This window comes from Symphalangus syndactylus, chromosome X (assembly GCF_028878055.3).
Source record: "Symphalangus syndactylus isolate Jambi chromosome X, NHGRI_mSymSyn1-v2.1_pri, whole genome shotgun sequence".
In the NCBI taxonomy this organism is placed as follows: domain Eukaryota; kingdom Metazoa; phylum Chordata; class Mammalia; order Primates; family Hylobatidae; genus Symphalangus; species Symphalangus syndactylus.
In genome coordinates this window covers 61,014,153-61,035,672 of record NC_072447.2, presented here as the reverse complement: position 1 = coordinate 61,035,672, position 21,520 = coordinate 61,014,153, and the positions used below count along the sequence as shown (strand labels likewise).

General features: G+C 46.2%; 2 protein-coding genes across 2 annotated transcripts in view; one reads left to right on the top strand and one right to left on the bottom strand.

Annotated features, from left to right (window-relative positions):
- LOC129475042 (zinc finger protein 674-like) overlaps nucleotides 1-21,520 on the bottom strand; it is a 981,285-nt gene that overhangs the window by 147,696 nt on the left and 812,069 nt on the right.
- LOC129475054 (nicolin-1-like) lies at nucleotides 2,446-3,667 on the top strand. The gene is made up of 2 exons (XM_055266911.1): nucleotides 2,446-2,617; nucleotides 2,908-3,667. Exons 1-2 carry the CDS (start codon nucleotides 2,446-2,448, stop codon nucleotides 3,381-3,383), a joined length of 648 nt encoding a protein of 215 aa, XP_055122886.1. The 3' UTR covers nucleotides 3,384-3,667.

Below are 21,520 nucleotides of genomic sequence, written 5' to 3'. Positions count from 1 at the left end.
ACCACAAGGTCAGGAATTCAAGACCTGCCTGGCCAACATGATGAAACCCCGTCTCTACTAAAAATATAAAAATTATCCGGGCGCAGTGGCAGGTGCCTGTAATCCCAGCTACTCAGGAGGCTGAGGCAGGAGAATCACTTGAAGCCAGGAGGTGGAGGCTGCAGTGAGCCGAGATCATGCCACTGCACTCCAGCCTGGGCAACAGAGCGAGACTCCGTTTCAAAAAAAGAAAAAAAAAGAAAAGATATCCTATGGGCCATGTGCGCTGGCTCACGCTTATAATCCCAGCAATTTGGGAGGCAGGAGGATTGCTTAATCCTAGGAGTTCGAGACCAGCCTGGGCAATATGGTGAGACACTGTCTCTATTTAAAAAAAAAAAAAAAAAGAAAAAAGGCTGGGCACAGTGGCTCATGCCTATAATCCCAGCACTTTGGGATGCTGAGGCAGGTGGATCACCTGAGGTCAGGAGTTCAAGACTAGCCTGGCCAACATGGTGAAACCCCGTCTCTACTAAAAATACAAAAATAGCTGGGCATGGTGGTGGGTGCGTGTAATCCCAGCTACTTGGGAGGTTGAGGCAGGAGAATCACTTGAACCCGGGAGAGGTTGCAGTGAGCTGGGATCTCACCACTGCACTCCAGCCTGGGTGACAGAGCAAGACTCCATCTAAAAAAAGAATGAGGCGAGGCGAGGCGAGGCGGGGCGGCTTGGGGTGGGATGAGGCGAGGCGTTCTGCACTTGTGGTCCCAGCTACTCTAGAGGCTGAGGTGGGAGGATCACAAAAAATACAACACTGTACATGAATGGTCATAGCAGCTTTATTTGTAATAGCCACAAAATGAAACAGCCCAAATGCCTTTTCAACATTAGGGATGAATGTTTATCTCTGTGATATGCCCATACTATGGAACAGTGCTCAGCAATACAAAGGAGCAAACCCTTGATACATGCAACGATTTGGATGGATTTCCACGGGATTATGCTGAGTGAAAAAGCCAATCTGAAAAAATTGCATATTGTAGGCCGGGCGCGGTGGTGGCTCACGCTTGTAATCCCAGCACTTTGGGAGGCTGAGGCGGGCGGATCACGAGGTCAGGATATCGAGACCACAGTGAAACCCCGTCTCTACTAAAAAAAAAAAAAAACCAAAAAAAAAAAAATTAGCCGGGCGTGGTAGCGAGCGCCTGTAGTCCCAGCTACTCGGAGAGGCTGAGGCAGGAGAATGGCGTGAACCTGGGAGGCGGAGCTTGCAGTGAGCCGAGATTGTGCCACTGCACTCCAGCCTGGGCGACAGAGCGAGATTCCGTCTCAAAAAAAAAAAAAAATTGCGTATTGTATGATTTCTTTTATACAATAACCCTGCAATAAGAAAATAGAGATTAGGTGCTGCGAGGGATTAGGGTGGTGGAGAAGGTAGGTGTCTGTTCCATTTATAAAGGGGTAGCACAAGAGAGCTTTGTGGGGATGGAAGCCTTTTCTATCTTGAATGTGGTAGTGGTTACATGTGAAATAACTGAATGGAATTAAACTCACACACATAAGTGCACATAAAACTGGTGAAATCTGAATATACTCTAGATTGCACCGACGTCAATATCCTGGTTTTGACATGGTACTAAATTTATGCCGGATGTTACCATTTGGGGAATTGAGTGAAGAGTGCATGGGTCCTCCCTATATAATTTTTGTACTGCATGTGAATCTATATTTATTTTAAAACAAAAAGTTAAAAATCAAAATAGACCGGGCATGGTAGCTCACACCTGTAATCCCAGCACTTTGGGAGGCCGAGGTGGGCGAATCACCTGAGGTCGGGAGTTCGAGACCAGCCTGACCAACATGGAGAAACCCCATCTCTACTAACAATACAAAATTAGCCGGACATGGTGGCGCATGCCTGTAATCCCAGCTACTCAGGAGACTGAGGCAGGAGAATTGCTTGAAACCGGGAGGCAGAGGTTGCGGTGAGCCGAGATCGTGCCATTGCACTCCAGCCTGGGCAACAAGAGCGAAACTCCGTCACAAAAAAAAAAAAAAAAAAAGAAAAAAGAATCAAAATAAATAATGAAAGGAATGAATTATATAACCTATTGAATAAATTAGAAAACCGTGAGTCCATACTGCCATAAATAAATTAATGAATAAATGGAAAGTTTGATGAGGAATGGGATAGTGACATAGCCTCAAAGTACCTCCCACTCCGAACTGAAATAGGAAAATAATAACTTTAAAGTAGAGAAACATGGCAAATACCATCTTAACGAAGGAATCAAAGTGAATATCATCAGTATTCAAATCATGTGCCACCTCATAGGCTGAAATGAGAAGGACACAGCATCACCTCTGTGATCTTCTTATCCAAGATGAGAACCTGAGGATGGCAGGAAGGGCTGGTGGTGGGGGGCCTGGAGCAGCAGTTGCACTTAATCGCAGCTGCTAGCACGATGTCCCGCGTTTTGGTGCCTTGCCATGTGAAAGGCACCGTAGCTCTGCAGGTGGGCGACATATGGACCTCCCACGGCCGGCCTGGTGTGCTGGTCATTGATGTCACCTTACCCTGTGTCACTCCGTTCGAGGAGATCACGTTTAAGAATTATTACACAGCGGCCGGGCATGGTGGCTCACGCCTGTAATCTCAGTACTTTGGGAGACCGAGGCGGGTGGATCACCTGAGGTCGGGAGTTCAAGACCAGCCTGACCAACATGGAGAAACCCCGTCTCTACTAAAAATACAAAATTAGCCAGGGTGGTGGTGCATGCCTGTAATCCCAGCTACTTGGGAGGAGAATCACTTGAAGCAGGGAGGTGGAGTTGCAGTGAGCCGAGATTGCACCATTGCACTCCAGCCTGGGCAAAAAGAGTGAAACTCCATCTCAAAAAAAAAAAAAAAAAGAATTACTAAACAGCTTTTTTGAGCATCCATGTCTGTCAGCACACCTCAGTACACACACCGGCCAAGTGGGTGACCTACCTGCGGGACTACTGTCTGATGCCCTACCCACACAGTGAGGAGGGAGCCCAGGAGTGTGTGTCGCTGTTCAAGCATCAGATACTGTGTGACACGGCCAGAGTATCGGAGCTACACCTGATTCTGCGGCAGCCATCACCACTGTGGCTGTCTTTCACAGTGGAGGAGCTGCAGATCTATCAGCAAGGACCAAAAAGCCCCTCCATGATCTTCCCCAAGTGGTTCTCCCACCCAGTGCCCTGTGAGCAACCTGCACTCCTCCATGAGGGTCTGCCAGACCCCAGAAGGGTATCCTCTGAGGTGCAGCAGATGTGGGCACTGACAGAGATGATCCGGGCCAGTCACACCTCCACAAGGATCGGCCACTTTGATGTAGATGGCTGTTATGACCTGAACTTGCTCTCCTACACTTGAATGGTGGCTCCTAGCCAAGATGTTGGCCTTTCTGTGCCCACTCAGACTTGGTTTGGGCCACCAGAGGCCGAAGTGTGTTTCCTGTGCATTCCAAGTGTTGCCTATATGCCTGTTCTGTCTGGGCGACGTTCACAGATTCAAGATTCTCCGGGGCTTACTGTGTTGCTTCAGCATGAGCTCCTCGCAGGGGTGTGCTCTGTCTTCACCTGGCTGCAACTCAATTCTTCCTTCTACCCAAAAACACTCCAGTCAGTTGTACTTACTAAGAATCTCTGAGTGCCCTCTGCCCCTCCTGCCAACATGCACACTCCTGTCTTCTGCCTGCTCCTTCACCTCAGTGCAGTTGGGCTGGGCTGACCTACTAGAACGGGCTCCATGTATGGACCTGGAAGGCCATTGCTGCCATGGCACTTGGGATACCTGAGGAAGAAACAGAAACCTTATTTCTTCCTGTGTGTCCCCTAGTGACTTTCTTTCCCTTTGTGTTATGCCATAAAAAGAAAATTTCCTGTCTGAACTCTTCTGCTGCCTGCCTAGGAAGCAAAGCTGAAGATTTGGGCAGCCTGAGTCTCTCAGTTTCTGAGCTGGCTCCTGAATATATGTCCAAATGGGTGTGCCCATAGGGCCTGGGCAGGTGTCTCTAGCAAAGCCAGGGCCTGAGAATAAGAACTGGGACCTGTCTGCCATCTGACATAGCCCAAAGCACATCCCTATCCTTTCTCCCAGTTGACCCTTTCCAAGAGACATGCTCAGCATGATGAGAGATCAACCATGGTGGGGAGTGGGTCCAAGTAAGGCTTCTCATTGGTGCCTTTTAAGAGGCCTAGGTCCTCCATTAACTCAGGCCAACCATTAAGTGATGCAGGCTGCTCTTTCTTCATGTGAGAGAACCCTGTTTCCCTCTGGTTCTTCCTGGCTTCACCCCTGGTGGCTATTATAAAGCAGTACTGTTGTATGTCTTGGACCTGAAAAACCGGACATGTGTGCGACTCAACAGTTTCCTTGGGGGAGTTCAGTGACCTTTTGGTGGTCACCCTCTGCTCTCATCCATGAGTTCTTACATAGCCCCATTCAGCTGCTTCTGAAAGGGTGATGGAGTAGTAGTCCTCAGTGTGTGTGTGAGTGAAGAGGACCTTGTGGTGGCAGGACCATACTTCATTTGTGGCTATGTCCCCAGCCCAGGGCCTGGTATGCAGCAAGATCAGTAAATACTCGTGGAATGAAAAAAAAAAAAAAAAAAAAAAGAAGATGCAGAACCTGACCTAGCCACAAGGAAACATCAGACAAACCCAAACTGAGGGACAGGCCACAAAATAACAGACTTTTAAGCTTCAAAAGTATCAAGGTCATGAAAGTCAATAATTTCTTTTTTTTTTTTTTTTTTTTTGAGACAGTCTCACTCTGTTGCCCAGGCTGGAAGTGCAGTGGCGCAATCTCGGCTCTCTGCAGCCTCCGCCTCCTGGGTTCAGGTGATTCTCCTGCCTCAGTCTCCCGAGTAGCTGGGATTACAGGGGTGCACCACCACACTCAGCTAATTTTTGTATTTTTAGTAGAGATGGGGTTTCACCATTTTGCCTAGGCTGGTCTCGAATACCTGACCACAGGTGATCCACCGGCTTCAGCCTCCCAAACTGCTGGGATTATAGGCACGAGCCACCGGGCCCGGACTTCTTCCTTTTTTTTTTTTTTTTTTTTTTTTTTGAGACAGATTCTCCCTGGGTTGCCCAGGCTGGAGTGCAGTGGCGCAATCACAACTCACTGCAGCCTTGACCTCCTGGGTTCAAAGGATCCTCCCACCTCAGCTTCCTGAGTAGCTGTGACTGTGCAGGCTCAAACCAACAGGCTCGGATGATTTTTGTATTTTTTGTGGAGACAGGATCTCCCTATGTTGCCCGAGCTGGTCTGGAACTCCTGAGCTCAAGCAATCTGCCCACCTCAACCTCCTAAAGTGCTAGAATTACAGACGTGAGCCACCATGCCTGACTAGAGAGGACCTTATTGAGACAAGTGATAAAACTTAAATGGGGTTTGAGGATTAGATGGTAACAACATATTACATTTTGATGGCTATATTTTGGTTATATAAGAGAATGTTCTTTTTTTTTTTTTTTGAGACAGAGTCTCCCTCTGTCACCCACCCTGGAGTGCAGTGGAGTGATCTCTGCTCACTGCAACTTCTGCCTCCCAGGTTCAAGTGATTATCCTGCCTCAGCCCCCTGAGTATCTGGGACTGTAGGCACCCGCCACCACACCTGGCTAATTTTTGTATTTTTAGTAGAGTTGTGGTTTTTGCCATGTTTGGTCAGCCTGGTCTTGAACTCCTAACCTCAGGTGGCCCACCCGCCTCCGCCTACCAAAGTGCTGGGATTACAGGCATGAGCCACTGCACCTGGCCAACGTTCTTATTTGTAGGAAATACACATTAAAGCATTCAGGGATGATCAGGCATCAGGTTAACAACTTAATTTTTTTTTTCAACCATAGTATGTGACTAAGCACCTTAACTTTAAGTGGTTCAGAGAGAAAAGTTATGTGTACTATACCTGTGACTTTTCTGTAAGTTTGGGATTGTTTTAAAGTAATATATTTTAAAACACCAACCAAGGTTATCTGCACACTTTTCTTTTTTTTTTTTGAGAGGTAGTTTCACTCTTTCGCCCAGGCCAGAGTGCAGTGGCGCAATCTCAGCTCACTGCAACCTCTGCCTCCTGGGTTCAAGCAATTTCCTGCCTCCAGAGTAGCTGGGATAACAGGCCCCTGCAACCACACCCGGCTAATTTTTATATCTTTAGTAGAGATGGGAGTTTCATCATGTTGGTCAGGCTAGTCTCAAACTCCTGGCCTCAAGTGATCCACACACCTTGGCCTTCCAAAGTGTTGGGATTACAGGCGTGAGCCACCGCGCCCAGCTTACTTAAGGTTTTGTACATGGCTGGGCACGGTGGCTCACTCCTGTAATCCCAGCACTCTGGGAGGCTGAGGAGGATGGATCATGAGGTCAGGAGATCGAGACCATCCTGGCTAACACGGTGAAACCCCGTCTCTACTAAAAATACAAAAAAAAAAAATTAGCCGGGCAAGGTGGAGGGCGCCTATAGTCCCAGCTACTCGGGAGGCTGAGGCAGGAGAATGGCGTGAACCTGGGAGGTGGAGCTTGCAGTGAGCCCAGATAGCGCCACTGCACTCCAGCCTGGGCGACAGAGCAAGACTCCATCTCAAAAAAAAAAAAAAAGGTTTTGTACAGAGACTAGTACAATAAACATTCATATGTCCACCATCTAGATTTAATAATTATTAAAATGTCATGAGGCAAAATTGTCCAGACTGAGCACTGGGGTCATGTGAGGTCCAGCAAAGAAAAATAACGTGCCCAAGGCCACACAGTCGGCCAGTTGTGACAGAGCTTCACTTTGAACCCTGGCAGTCTGGCTCCAGAATCTTTTTTTTTTTTTTTTTTTTTTTTGAGACGGAGTCTGGCTCTGTCGCCCAGGCTAGAGTGCAGTGGCGCGATCTCGGCTCACTGCAAGCTCCGCCTCCAGGGTTCACACCATTCTCCTGCTTCAGCCTCCCGAGTAGCTGGGACTACAGGCGCCCGCCACCACGCCCGGCTAATTTTTTGTACTTTTAGTAGAGACAGGGTTTCGCCATGTTGGCCAGGCTGGTCTCTAAGTCCTGACCTCAGGTGATTCGCTGCCTGGGCCTCCCAAAGTGCTGGGATTACAGGCATGAGCCACTGTGCTCGGCCTCCAACCATTTGAAAGTAAGTTGCAGACAGCAATCCCCTTCAATTCTAAATTCTTCAGCATGCATCTCCTAAAAGTAAGTACATTCTCTTACATTATCATGTTACGTTTACACACCTAAGACAATTAGCAATAATTCCCTAATATCACTTAATATCCAGTCCATATTTAATTTTCCCCAGTTGTCCCATACATCTTCTATAACTTTTTTAAAAGACAAGATTCAGTCCAGGCGCATTTATTCCATACACATGCACCTCTTTAGTCTCTTAAACTAAAACAGTGTGTTCATTTTAAAGATGCCAATCCCCAGCATTTGAAGACCCCTGTAATCCCAGCATTTTGGGAGGCCAAGGCGGGAGAATCACTTGACATCAGGAATTTGAGATCAGCCTGGACAGCATAGTGAGACCCCCCCCAATCTCTACAAAATAAATAAATAAATAAATAAATAAAATAGGCAGTGTTTTGTTTTGTTTTTGAGATAGGGTCTCACTCTGTCACCCTGGCTTGAGTGCAGCAGTGCAATCTCAGCTCACTGTAGCCTTGGCCTCCCAGACTCAGATGATCCTCCCATCTCAGCCTCCCGAGTAGCTGGGACTACAGGGGTACACCACCACGCGTGGCTAATTTTTGTTTTTTGTTTTTTTTGAAGACGTGGGGTCTCACTGTGTTGTTCACAATGTCATCCAACTCATCTTTTAACTTTTTCCCTGAAGAAGACAAAATGCCACCATCAGGCACAGTGGCTCATGCCTGTAATTCCAGCACTTTGGGAGGCCACAGCTGGCAGATCACTTGAGACCAGGAGTTCAGGACTAGCCTGGGCAACATAGCAAGACCTTCTCTCGATTATAACATTATTATTTATTATTTTTTTTTTTTGAGACGGAGTCTCGCTCTGTCACCCAGGCTGGAGTGCAGTGGCGAGATCTCGGCTCACTGCAAGCTCCGCCTCCCGGGTTCACGCCATTCTCCTGCCTCAGCCTCTCCGAGTAGCTGGGACTACAGGTGCCCGCCACCAAGCCCGGCTAATTTTTTTGTATTTTTAGTAGAGATGGGGTTTCACCGTGGTCTCGATCTCCTGACCTCGTGATCCGCCCGCCTTGGCCTCCCAAAGTGCTGGGATTACAAGCGTGAGCCACCGGGCCCGGCCAACATTATTATTTTTTGAAAAATGCCACCAGTTCATGTATTTAGACAACTTTATCACTATTGCTCAGAGGAAAAGCCTGTCTTGGTCTAGGGGAATTCCACAGGACATTCTTTTATTTGGTAAAGTGGGAAATTCTAGGATCTGGTAGTGCATTAATCTAATTACTAAAATTGAACTGATACTACTTATACCATACTTGAATTACTAACTTTTCAATAATTTGAAAACCAAAAAAACCCATTTAACACTAAAAGTGAAAATAATTCCAACTTTGTTTCACTTGAAGAAAGCAGGTCCCAATCCTGTTGTGTTGCCAGTGTCTATCTTCTAGCTTTTTGCTAATCAACAAAGCCATCCTTTCTGTCTCACAAACTGTTCCCTGGATGTTTCACAATCTTTGTTGCATGCATTAAGGCTTTGTGGGTGACAATATAAAGAGGGTATTTTGTTTTGTTTGATCATTAGGACCTTTAAAAGAGTAGCAAGTTATTCTGCTGGACTTCCCAAAAATGTAGCCGGAAAGAACAATATAGCCGATCCAAAGCTGAAAATTACTTTCAAGGACTCAGGAAGGGAACGTGTGGTACGTGCTGCACGGTTTCTGTTAAAATAGCCACTGTGCTGAAATCCCTTTGTGGGGCAATGTGGAGATTTTTACAAATTCAAGACAAAACGTTACTTCTCTGGGTATGACCACAGTAACAAGGACACAGAAAAATAGGTCAGAACCAGAGGAAAGATGGGGTTATCTGTCCTGAGAATCAAAGCCTCCTATGGATCCTCACTCTGAGAGTGCCTGGGAATAAGAAGCTGAGTTTCATCGACAGCAGCAGGAAGTGCAGAGTGAGAAAAGCAGGAAGAAAGTTCTAGTAGCCGCAGAAGTTAGTTGCTTTGACCATGGGCATGATACCAGAATTTCAGAAGTGACAGAAAAAGCAGGCAGATAGATGGCAGAGATGTTTGCTGGAACCCTCAAGCCCTAAGGAAGAGTCTTGATTATGTTATCATCACTTCTGAACACTTTAGCAACCATAGCTCTCAGTCTGTGAGGAAAAGCCCTGCTGGCCTTTGAGACTGGTGTGAGGGACTGTCCTGCTCTGGGAAATGTGGGAGGGCTAAATCGGAAAAGCCCAGGCGGTGTTTCCAATCTTTTGGCCTCTCTGGGCCACATTGGAAGAATTGTCTTGGGCCATACATAAAATACACTAACACTAATGATAGCTGATGAGCTAAAAAATAAATGGCAAAAACATCTCATAATGTTTTAAGAAAGTGTAGAATTTGTGTTGGGCCGCATTCAAAGCCATCCTGGGCCGCATGTGGCCCAGCTTGTGCACAAGCTTGGCCTAGGGTTTCTTGGTGAGATAAAAGCTGTGATGGGGCTTTGAAGCTCAAAGCATCATTTTTTCACAGTCTTTTTGGTGAGTAATCAATTAGCATTTTCTGCGTGGTTGTTTGGGCATCACAAGAAAAGGGCTTCTGAGAAAGCCCCGGCTCCTGGGACAACAGCACAGGTCACGCCTTCAGCCTCCAGCCCCTGCAATGCGCAAGGAGAGAACAAAATCACGCTTCCTGTGGCCATATTGGCACGATTATTCCAACACCTTCATCACGGCCCATGGGTCACAGAGGGACTCGGGCCCTGCCTGGCTCCTTCTTAGAATGTGCATTTTCACAGCTCATGGGGCAGGAGCTGGTGAAACTGGCCCCTTCCCCAGGGAGCATTGATGCATTTCTAATACCAGGATAAAAACCAGTGCCAGGCCATGGAGACAGCTCTGTCACCCAGGCTGGAGTGCAGTGGTGCAAACTTGGCCTACTGCAGCCTCAACCTCTTAGGCTCAGGCAATAATTTTCCCACCTCAGCCTCCCAAGTAGCTGGAACTACAGGTGCATGTCACCATGCCTGGCTAGTTTTTTATTTTTTTGTAGAGACAGAGTCTCACTATGTTGCCCAGGCTGGTCTTGAACTTCCGGCCTCAAGCAAACCTCCCACCTTGGCCTCCCAAGTCATTAGTATTACATTTGTGAGCCACGACACCCAGCCAGGGTCTGAATCTATAATTCACTGTCCTAGTTGTGACCCCAGGAAGCCTCAGATTTGTCATGTTAGACTTTGCGTGGCCATCTGGTTTAATGGGGCTGATGAAGATGCTTCTTAGCAGTTCTTAAACTCCCATCATGAGATGTTAGCAATTGAGGCCCTCAAAGAGTTGTCCCCAACAAGCATAGGACAACCCACTGTCTCACCAAAAAATTTCCTCCAGACTCATTTAAATAAAGAAGCTGAGCTGGGTGTGGTGGCTCACATCTATAATCCCAGCACTTTGGGAGGCTGAGAGGGGTGGATCACCTGTCATCAGGAGTTTGAGACTAGCCTGGCCATTGTGGTGAAACCCTCTCTCTATTAAAAATACAAAAATTGGCTGGGTGCAGTGGCTCATGCCTGTAATCCCAGCACTTTGGGAGGCCAAGGTGGGCGGATCACCTGTGGTCAGGAATTCAAGACCAGCCTAGCCAACATGATGAAACCCTGTCTTTCCTAAAAATACAAAAATTAGCCTGGCATGGTGGCGGGTTCCTGTAGTCTCAGCTACTCGGGAGGTTGAGGTAGGAGAATCTCTTAAACCCAAGAGGCGAGGTTGCAGTGAGCCAAGATTGTGCCACTGTACTCCAGCCTGGGTGACAGAGCAAGACTCTATCTCAAAAAAAGAAAACAAACCCAAAACAAAAACAAAAAACAAAATTATCCTGGCATGGTGGCAGAGCACCTGTAGTCCCAGCTACTCGGGAGGCTGAGGCAGGAGAATTGCTTGAACCCGGGAGGCAGAGGTTGTAGTTAGCCGAGATTGCACCACTGCACTCCAGCCCAGGCAACAGAGAGAGACTCTGTCTCAAAAAAAAAAAAAAAAAAAAAAGAAAAGAAAGAAGGAAAGAAAGAAAAAAACGGAAGCTGGCCGGGCACAGTGGCTCAAGCCTGTAACCCTAGCACTTTGGGAGGTGGAGGTGGAAGATTGTTTGAGCCCAGGGGTTCAAGACCAGCCCATGCAAAGTAGTGAGACCATATCTCTACAAAAAATTTAAAAATTGGCTGGGCCAGGTGGTGCATGTTTGTAGTCGCAGCTACTCAGGAGGCTGAGGTGGGAGGATCCTTTAAGCCTGGGAGATGAAGGCTGCAGTGAGCTGTGATTGTGCTCCTGTCCTCCAGCCTGCGTGACAGAGCGAGACCCTGTCTCAAAAACAAAAGAACAGAAGCCCCAGCCTGATGGCAGTGCTTAAAGGACAGGGTCAACGCAGACAGGCATGTCTACATCACCATGAACAGCTCATGGGGGTGGTGGGAGGAAGTACTTACTGAAGTCATCTTTTTCTGAAGTAATCACTTGTTTGTTCCAGAAAAGGTTACAATGAGTCATCTCTCTCCCGGTGTGTCCTCCCCCAACCTCCTCCACAGCTTTTCTGATTCCGGAGCAGAAACAGTAGCGGAATTATCACAGCCACAAATAATTGGTGGTCACAAAATCATGATCATCAACATAAGATCATTTATTTTTTAAAATGTGATTCACCAAAATGAGTAAAACATGCATACACAGGGTCAACAGAGGTTGCCATAGAGACGGTCAGCCATATTGCGCCCAGTTTTATTGTTTATCATTGCTTGGAAGCACATTCACTGCAATTCTCGTCTTCCCAGAATACTAAAACACACACGGGCTAGACACAGTCAAGTGAGTGTCACGTTCCTATAAAATTTAGGTTATGCTGTTATTTCATTTGTGCTCTTGGAACCATGAAAACTCAGAGCTACAGGAGCTCTCTGTTCATAGGATCATTCAATTTATTACTTTTACAGCTGTAGAGAATGAGATCAAGGCCAGAAATGGAGGTTAGGAGGAGGGCTCTGACCGGAACCCGAGTATGCTCCTTTTCCTGAGAGCAAGATGGCATGGAAGGGACACCAGGGAAATGCGACCTTCAGACCAAGGAAAGACTCGGTGACATTTGAGAATGATGTCTATGACATATAAAGCACCTTTTTCGGGACATTACGGAGCTCTGGGATGTGAATTGTTCCTTTATGTCTAATTCACTCATCTAAATGTTTTAAGAGTGCAAATACCACTTTTTGAAGCTATACTTTCAGTGAAAGTGTTAAGTGAATGCTGTAGTTTTTAAAATTGTGCTTCCAAAATAGACACATAACTCCTGATTTCTTGGGAATACTCATAAAATTCTAACTTAGAAACACAACCAAACATATTTTCCATAAATCCTACTCAGGAGACTGTTGGAGGAAAAGTGGGGGAAGGGAGCAGACGGAATGCTTAGAAGAGAGAGAAATGAGAAACAGCACAGCAGTCCAATAAGAAATTAAAGATGGCGGCCAGGAGCAGTAGCTCACGCCTGTAATCCCAGCACTTTGGGAGGCCGAGGCAGGTGGAGCATTTGAGGTCAGGAGTTCCAGACCAGCCTGGCCAACATGGTGAAACTCCGTCTCTACTAAAAATACAAAAATTAGCTGGGCATGGTGGCGGGCGCCTGTAATCCCAGCTACTTGAGAGGCTGACGCAGGAGAATCGCTTGAACCCAGGAGGCAGAGGTTGTAGTGAACCAAGATCGCACCACTGCACTCGGGCCTGGGTGACAAGAGCTTAACTCTGTCTCAAAAAAAATAAATAAATAAAAAGAAGAAGAAATTAAAGATGTCTCTTCTTCCCTCAAAAAGCTCTCTGGAGCAAGGTGCAATGGCTTATACCTATAATCCCAGCACTTTAGGAGGCCGAGGCAGGCAGATCACCCGAGGTAGGCAGATCACCCGAGGTCAGGAGTTCAAGACCAGCCTGGCCAACATGTTGAAACCCTGTCTCTACTAAAAATACAAAAAGAAAAATTAGTTGGATGTGGTAGTGGGCGCCTGTAATTCCGGCTATTCAGGAGGCTGAGGCTGGAGAATCACTTGAACCTGGGAGGCAGAGGTTGCAGTGAGCCGAGATTATGCCACTGCACTCCAGCTTGAGCGACACAGCCAAACTCTGTAAAAAAAAAAAAAAAGTTCTCTGGAGCAAGGTGCAGTGGCTCACACCTATAATCACAGCACTTTGGGAGGCTGAGGCAGGAGGATTGCTTGAGCCCAGGAGTTCGAGACCAGCTTGAGCAACAGAAGGAGACCCTGTCTCTACAAAAACAAAAAACTACCCAGATGTGGTGGCGCACACCTGTAGTCCTAGGTACTCAGGAGGCTGAGGTGGGGCGATTGCTTGAGCCTGGCCGGTCAAGCCTGCAACCGTGATTGTGCCTGGATAACAGAGTGAGAGACTCTGTCTCAAAAAAAAAAAAAAAAAAAAAAAAAAAACCCTGGAGAACACAGCAGCTGTGGATTCAGTGCACTCTCTCCTTGCATGCTCAGATCCCTTTGCTGACATTAGGGCTTCAGATGTAGTCAACAAGTAACACATGCATTGAATACATTTCCTTGTTATCTATTTAATTCAGTAAATCCCATCAAAGTAGCCTCTTTGCTGGGGTCTGATGCTACTGAGCAGTTCTCTGGCCTACAATCTCCAAGTTTCTGTTGCAGCTTTTTTTTTTTTTTTGAGACAGAGTCTCGCTCTGTTGCCCAGGCTGGAGTGCAGTGGTGTGATCTCAGCTCACTGCAAGCTCCACCTTCCGGGTTCACGCCATTCTCCTGCCTCAGCCTCCCGAGTAACTGGGACTACAGATGCCTGCCACCACTCCCAGCTAATTTTTTGTATTTTTAGTAGAGACAGGGCTTTGCTATGTTGGCCAGGCTGGTCTCTAACTCCTGACCTCAAGTTATCCGCCCGCCTTGGCCTCCCAAAGTGCTGGGATTAAAGGCGTGATCCACTGCACCCGGCCTCTGTTGCAGCTTTCTGCTGTTTTAACATCAGAAGAGATGTAAGCTTTGGAATATGATTGTTACAAACTCTCTTCATTCTCCAAATACAAAAAATAATCTTTTTTAGCTTCTTTTCTTGTCAGCGTTCACCTGAACTCTGGCTATTTCCACAACAGCACAATCTGAGGCTTTTGGTGCTTCTATGTCCTGTAAAAATGGGGAGGCAGTCCTGTGGCCTTGGTGGTTATGGGAGGTAGGAATGGAGACATAGATGAAATACATTGTACCAGTCAAAGCAGGTGATGTTCTCTCTTTGCTCCAGCAACAGAATAACAAACCTCCAGTTTTTCCATTCCGGATTAAGACAAAGAGCTACTGCAAATAGCTGAAATTTGAAAACAAAAATCCTAGAGAAAGTCAGTTACTGGTTGCTTTCAAACCTCATGCCAGAACCACCAATAAAGTAGCAATCCCAGCAAATTCGCAACGTCTGCTGCCTTGCCCATCCTGTGATGGAATGCCCTTCACAAGCTAAAATGTCATTAATCCCACCATGGCAGGGTAGAAAGAGGTGAAGCTAAAGAATAAGATGATCTAGAGCAGGGGTCCCCATCCCTGGTCTGTGGGTCGGTACCAGTCCATGGCCTGTTAGGAACCAGCCACACAGCAGGAGGTGAGCAGTGGGTGAGCCAGCATTACCTCCTGAGCTTCGCCTCCTGTCAGAGCAGTGGCGGCAGTAGATTCTCATAGGAATTCGGACCCTATTGTGAACTGTGCAGGTTCTCCTTATGAGAATCTAATACCTGATGATCTGTCACTGTCTCCCATCAGCCCCAGATGGGACTGTCTAGTTGCAGGAAAACAGGCTCGGAGCTCCCACTGATTCTACATTATAGTCAGTTGTATAATTATTTCATTATGTATTACAATGTAATAATAATAATGGAAATAAAGTGCACAATAATGTAATGGCTTGAATCATCCTGAAACCATCCCCCTTCAACCCCCAGTCTATGGAAAAATCATCTTCCATGAAACTGGTCCCTGCTGCCAAAAAAAGTTGGGGACTGCTGATCTAGAATAACTAACTGATTTCTAAAGAATTGACCCTACTCACATGGCTCACCCCTTTGAATAATAGGAATACATTTCTTTTCTTAAATTTTTTTTTTTTTTGAGACAGTCTCGCTCTGTCTCCCAGGCTGGAGTGCAGTGGCCCGATCTCAGTTCATTGCAACCTCCGCCTCCCGGGTTCAAGCGATTCTCCTGCCTCAGCCTCCCAAGAAGCTGGGACTACAGGCATCTGCCACCACTCCCAGCTAATTTTTGTATTTTTAGTAGAGACGTGGTTTCACTCTATTGGCCAGGCTGGTCTCGAACTCCTGATCTTGTGATCTGCCCACCTTGGCGTCCCAAAGTGTTGGGGTTACAGGCGTGAGCCACCGCACCCGGCCTCTTAAAATTTTTTTATTGGCCAAGTGCGGTGGCTCACGCCTGTAATCCCAGCACTTTGGGAGGCTGAGGCGGGCGGATCACGAGGTCAGGAGATCGAGACCATCCTGGCTAACACAGTGAAACCCCGACTCTACTAAAATACAAAAAATTAGCCGGGCGTGGTGGTGGGCGCCTGTAGTCCCAGCTACTCGGGAGGCTGAGGCAGGAGAATGGCATGAACCCGAGAGGCGGAGCTTGCAGTGAGCCGAGATCACACCACTGCACTCCAGCCTGGGCGACAGAGTGAGACCCCGTCTCAAAAAAAAAATTATTTATTTTTATTTTTTGAGACAGAGGTCTCACTCTATCACCCAGGATATCGTGCAGTGGCACCATCTCGGCTTATGGCAGCCTAGAACCTCCTGGGCTCAAGCAGTCCTCCTGGCTCAGCCTCCCAAATAGCTGGGACTACAGATGCACCCCACCACACCTGGTAATTTTTTTTTTTTTTTTTTTTTTGTAAAGATGAGGTCTCACTATGTGCCCAGGCTGGTCTCCAACTCCTGGGCTCAAGGGATCCACCTGCCCCTCCCAAAGTGCTGGGATTACAGGCATGAGCCATCATGTCTGGCTCACATTTCCTTTTTTTTTTTTAAGCTTACATATAATCATATTCATTAGGAGGACTGAAAAGTAGTTTCTTTTTCTGTAAACAAATAAAATTGCTTTTAGGTGCATGTTAGAAGCAACACAGTAGAAAAGGTGTGGATCTGGAGAGAAGACCTAGCTAAAGATACCCCTTACGTGCTACATGACCTTGGGCGAGATGCCCAACCTCCCAAGTGGCTGTTCCACATCCCAGAGCATTATCACAGAGGACAAACGAGAATCTACCTGAAAGCCCTTTGTAATTTCTTTTTTTCTTTTCTTTTTTCTTTCTTTATTTTTTTGAGATGGAGTTTCACTCTTGTTGCCCAAGCTGGAGTGCAGTGGTGCAATCTCGGCTCACTGCGGCCTCCACCTCTCGGGTTCAAGCAATTCTCCTGCCTCAGCCTCCCGAATAGCTAGGATTACAGGCGTCCACCACCACACCCAGCTAATTTTTGTATTTTTAGTAGACACGGGCCTCAGGTGATCTGCCCACCTCAGCCTCCCAAAGTACTGGGATTACAGGCATGAGTCACTGTGTCTGGCCGCCCTTTGTAATTTCCGAAGTCCCATATACATTATTGCTTTTATGTCATTGGAGCAGTGCACAGTTTTTGTTTTTGTTGTTGTTGTTGTTCTGAGACGGACTCTCGCTCTGTTGCCCAGGCTGGAGTGCAGTGGCGTGATCTCGGCTCACTGCAACCTCTGCCTCCTGGGTTCAGGCAATTCTCCTACCTCGGCCTCCTGAGTAGCTGGGATTATAGGCATGCTCCACCATGCCCAGCTTTTTTGTATTTTTAGTCGAGATGGGGTTTCACCATGTTGGCCAGGCTGGTCTAGAACTCCTGACCTCATGATCTGGCCCCCTCGGCCTTCCAAAGTGTTGGAATTACAGGTGTGAGCCACCGCGCCCGGCCAGCAGTCCACGGTTTTTAATAATTATTAAAGTATTTTGGTAGCTTATGCTTGTAATCTCAGCATTTTGGGAGACCAAGGTGGGAGGATAGCTTGAGCCCAGGAATTCCAGACCAGCCTGGGCAACATGGCGAGACCCTGTCTCTACAAAAAATATAAAAATTAGCCTGGCATGGTGCCACATGCCCGTAGTCCCAGCTACTTGGGAGGCTGAGATGTGAGGATCACCTGATCCTGAGAGGCAGAGGTTGCAGTGAGCTGTGATCGTGCCACTGAACTCCAATCTGGACAACAGAGTGAGACCCTGTCTCATAAAAAAAAAAAAGAAGAAAAGAAAAGAAGGAAGGAAGGAAGGAAGGAAGGAAGGAAGGAAGGAAGGAAGGAAGGATAGAGAGAGAGAAGGAAGGAAGGAAGGAAGGAAAGACAAAGAAGGAAAGAAAGAAAGAAAGAAGAAAGGAAAGAAAGAAAGAAAAAAAAGAAAGAAGAAAGAAAGAAAGAAAGAAAGAAGAAAGAAAGAAAGAAAGAAAGAAAGAAAGAAAGAAAGAAAGAAAGAAAGAAAGAAAAAGAAAGAAAGAAAGAAAAGAGATGAGCTTAAAGCTGGAGACAGGGACAGGAGGTTGGGAAGAGGCAGTAGTGTTACCAAGAGGACACAAAATCTGCTGCCTTCAGAACAATTTGCTTTTGGAAAGAGAAGAGTCCTCTCCACCTCTGCCCCATTACCAGCTAGGCACAGAGAAGCCTACTGCCTGGGAAAGAGAGAAGCAGAAAATACTCTCAGCCAGGGTAGTGCTATAGCAAACCAACACCAAAATGTTGTTGGGTTCTAGGATGAAAAGAAACAAGATTCTAGAGCGGCTCAGAAGTTAGGACATAGATTGTCTATGACAATGGGAAAAAACTGGGTGGTCCCTTGGAACCCTGGTTTCAGACACTGTTCATTTTTAACAATACCAAAAAGCGATATTCATACTTAAGTTTTCTTCTATGGTGTTGTTACATATTGTTTTTACCATTTTATAGAGTAGCTAACACAGGTAGTGATCAGATCAGTGAGGTGGGTGGCAAATGCATGTGGACCATGATCAGCTATGCATTGCATTCTATGGAAACTTTAACTGAAGTTTCAGAAATGGTGAGGGATTACACGCCATTTCTGTAAAGGTCGTCCATGTGCTACTCATTTTCCCTACTTTTCTATTCCACCTTCTCCTTGTTTTCATCTGCCTTCTTCTCTTTTTAATTTCTGTATTTCTCTCTGTGTCCTACCTCGTTATTACACTGAAAGAATGTGCAACTTTTTTTTTTAATGGAGTCTTGCTTTATTGCCCAGGCTGGAGTGCAGTGGCGTGATCTCAGCTCACTGCATCCCCCGCCTCCTGGGTTCAAATGATTCTTGTGCCTCAGCCTCCCAAGTAGCTGGGACTACAGGCGTGCACCACCACTCCCAGCTAATTTTTGTATTTTTAGTAGAGACGGGGTTTCACCATATTGACCAGCCTGGGCTCGAACTCCCGACCTCGTGATCTGCCCACCTTAGGCTTCCAAAGTGCTAGGATTACAGGTGTGAGCCACTGTGCCCAGCCTCTTTTTTTTTTTTTTTTTTTTTTTTGAGATGGAGTCTCACTTTGTTGCCCAGGCTGGATGAAGTGCAGTGGCGCAATCTCAGCTCACAGCAACTTCTGCCACCCAGGTTGAAGCGATTCTCCTGCCTCAGCCTCCCGAATAGCTGGGATTACAGGAGCACGCCACCACGCCCAGCTAATTTTTGTGTTTTCAGTAGAGATGAGGTTTCACCATGCCGGCCAGGCTGGTCTCAAACTCCTGACCTTAAGTGATCCGCCCACCTCAGCCTCCCAAAGTGCTGGGATTACAGGCGTGAGCCACCACGCCTGGCCAGAATGTGCAACTTTTAAAAGGTGCAGTAAGAAAAACTTTAAAATCATATAGGTACCCATGTTGATATCAATTTTTGTCCGGTTGTTAAGGAAACTTGTTTAATGATGAGAGCTATGATGGCACACACAAAAAAGACTGTAAGCATTTCACAAAATGGATTAACTTCTTTGGATATAAAGAATTATAAAAATCCAACAGTGTTAAAAGTAATAAATATATGTATATGGAGTTTTTACTGTCTTTTAGTATCTATGATTAGAAACATATCAAAGCAAAAAGTTTGAATAATTACTGAGCTAAGTAAGCCTCTATCTCAAGAAATGAAAAAGAAGAAGAGCAAAGTACATTTGTAAAAGTTGTGGGAAAGCACTTCTGCTTCTGGCCAAGATGGAGTAACAGGGACAAGACTTACTACCTGCTTCAAACAATAGATTTACACAAAATACATGCAATGACAGCTTTCAAAACAATAACATCAGAAAATGCAGGACAGTGGAAACTAATGGTGTGAGCTTGCTAGCAGTGGCAAATCTGTCCAGGTCTGCAGCAACCTCAATTCTTGTCTCCTCACAAGAAAGAATTTGACTGGATGCAGTGGCTCACACCTGTGATCCCAGCACTTTGGGAGGCTGAGGTGGAATGATCTCTTCAGCTCAGGAGTTTGAGACTGGCCGGGGCAATATAGTAAGACTTTGTTTCTACAAAAAAATTTTTTTAAAAATAGCCAGGTGTGGTGATGCACACCTGTGGTCCCAGATACTTGGGAGGCTGTGGTGGGAAGAACACTTCAGCCCAGGAGATCAAGGCTGCAGTAAGCCATGATCATGCCACTGCACCCCAGCCTGGGCAACAGAGTGAGACTGTCTCAAAAAACAAAAAATACCAGCCGGGCGCAGTGGCTCACGTCTGTGATCCTAGCACTTTGGGAGGCCGAGTCGGGTGAATCACTTGAGGTCAGGAGTTCGTAACCAGCTTGGCCAACCTGGTGAAACCCCGTCTCTACTAAAAATACAAAAATTAGCCAGGCGTAGTGGCAGGCACCTGTAATCCCAGCTACTCGGGAGGCTGAGGCATAAGAATTGCTTCAACCTGGGAGGCAGAGGTTGCAGTGAGCCCAGATCATGCCACTGCACTCCAGCCTGGGTGACAGAGTGAGACGCTGTGTCAAAAAACAAACAAACAAACAAACAAAAAAACCCCAAAAAACAATGACATTCTTCACAGAAATAGAAAAAACAATCCTAAAATTTATATGGAATCACAAAAGACCCAGAATATCCAGTCTGTCCCTGGATCTAAGGAAAAAGGAAAAAAAAGAGAGAGAGAGAGAGGCTCCTAAAAGCCAAGAAATCTTGAGCAAAAAGAATAAAGTTGGCCAGGCGCAGTGACTCATGCCTGTAATCCCTGCACTTTGAAAGGCCGAGGCGGGTAGATCACTTGAGATCAGGAGTTCGAGACCAGCCTGGCCAACAGGGTGAAACCCCATCTCTACTAAAAATACAAAAATTAGCTGCGCATGGTGGTGCACCCCTGTAGTCCCAGCTACTAGGGAGGCTGAGGCAGGAGGATCACTTGAACCCAGGAGACAGAGGTTGCAGTGAGCCGAGATTGTGCCACTGCACTCCAGCCTGGGTGACAGAGTGAGACTCTGTCTCAAAAAAAAGAAAAGAAAAAAAGAAGGGCAAAGAAGCTGAATAGACATTTCTCAAAAGAAGACATATGAATGGCCAACAGGTATATGAGAAAAATGCTCAACATCACTAATCATCAGTGAAATACAAATCAAAACCACAATGAGATACCACCTCATACCTGGTAGAATGACTATTATCAGAAAGGCAAAAGATAACAAGTGTTGGTGAGGATATGGCATGAAGGGAACCCTTGCAGGCTGTTGGTGGGAATGTAAATTAGTATAGCCATTATGGGAAAGTGTATGGAGGGTCCTGAAAAAGTTAACAATAGAACCACCATATGATCCAGCAAACCCACTACTGGGTATATATCCAAAGGATATGAAATTATGTTGAAGAGATATCTGCACTCCCATGCTTACTGCAGCACTACTCACAACAGCCAAGAAAGAAAGAAAGAAAGAAACAATGAAATGCATCCCAGAACAAAAGCTCCAGGATACTTATAGGAATACAAAATATCCAGCAACCGTAAGGTAAAATGCACAATGTCTGAGATCCAACCAAAGTTTACCAGGAATGCCTTTGAAGGGAAAAAGGACCCGTAAGGAGGAGAATAATCAATCAAAACAGACTCAGAACCGACAAGGATGTTAGAATTAGCAGTGAAGGACATTAATACAATTATTATTATAACTTTATGTGTGATATTGTGATATAAGAGTAAGTATATATTTGGTCTTTGTTCCTGGTTCCTGGCACAGAGCTCTTAAAACTCTTACAATTTTCTGAATGACGAGGTGAGAGGATCATCTTGTTGTTCATAACATGCCTCTTTCAATCATCCCTGA

Bases quoted from the DNA above. Each gene is read 5' to 3' on its own strand.
- LOC129475054 (XM_055266911.1), top strand. From the start codon at position 2,446: ATGTCCCGCGTTTTGGTGCCTTGCCATGTGAAAGGCACCGTAGCTCTG. The intron at 2,618-2,907 runs GTGGCTCACGCC...ATTACTAAACAG, and splicing joins TTACACAGCGGCCGGGCATG to CTTTTTTGAGCATCCATGTC.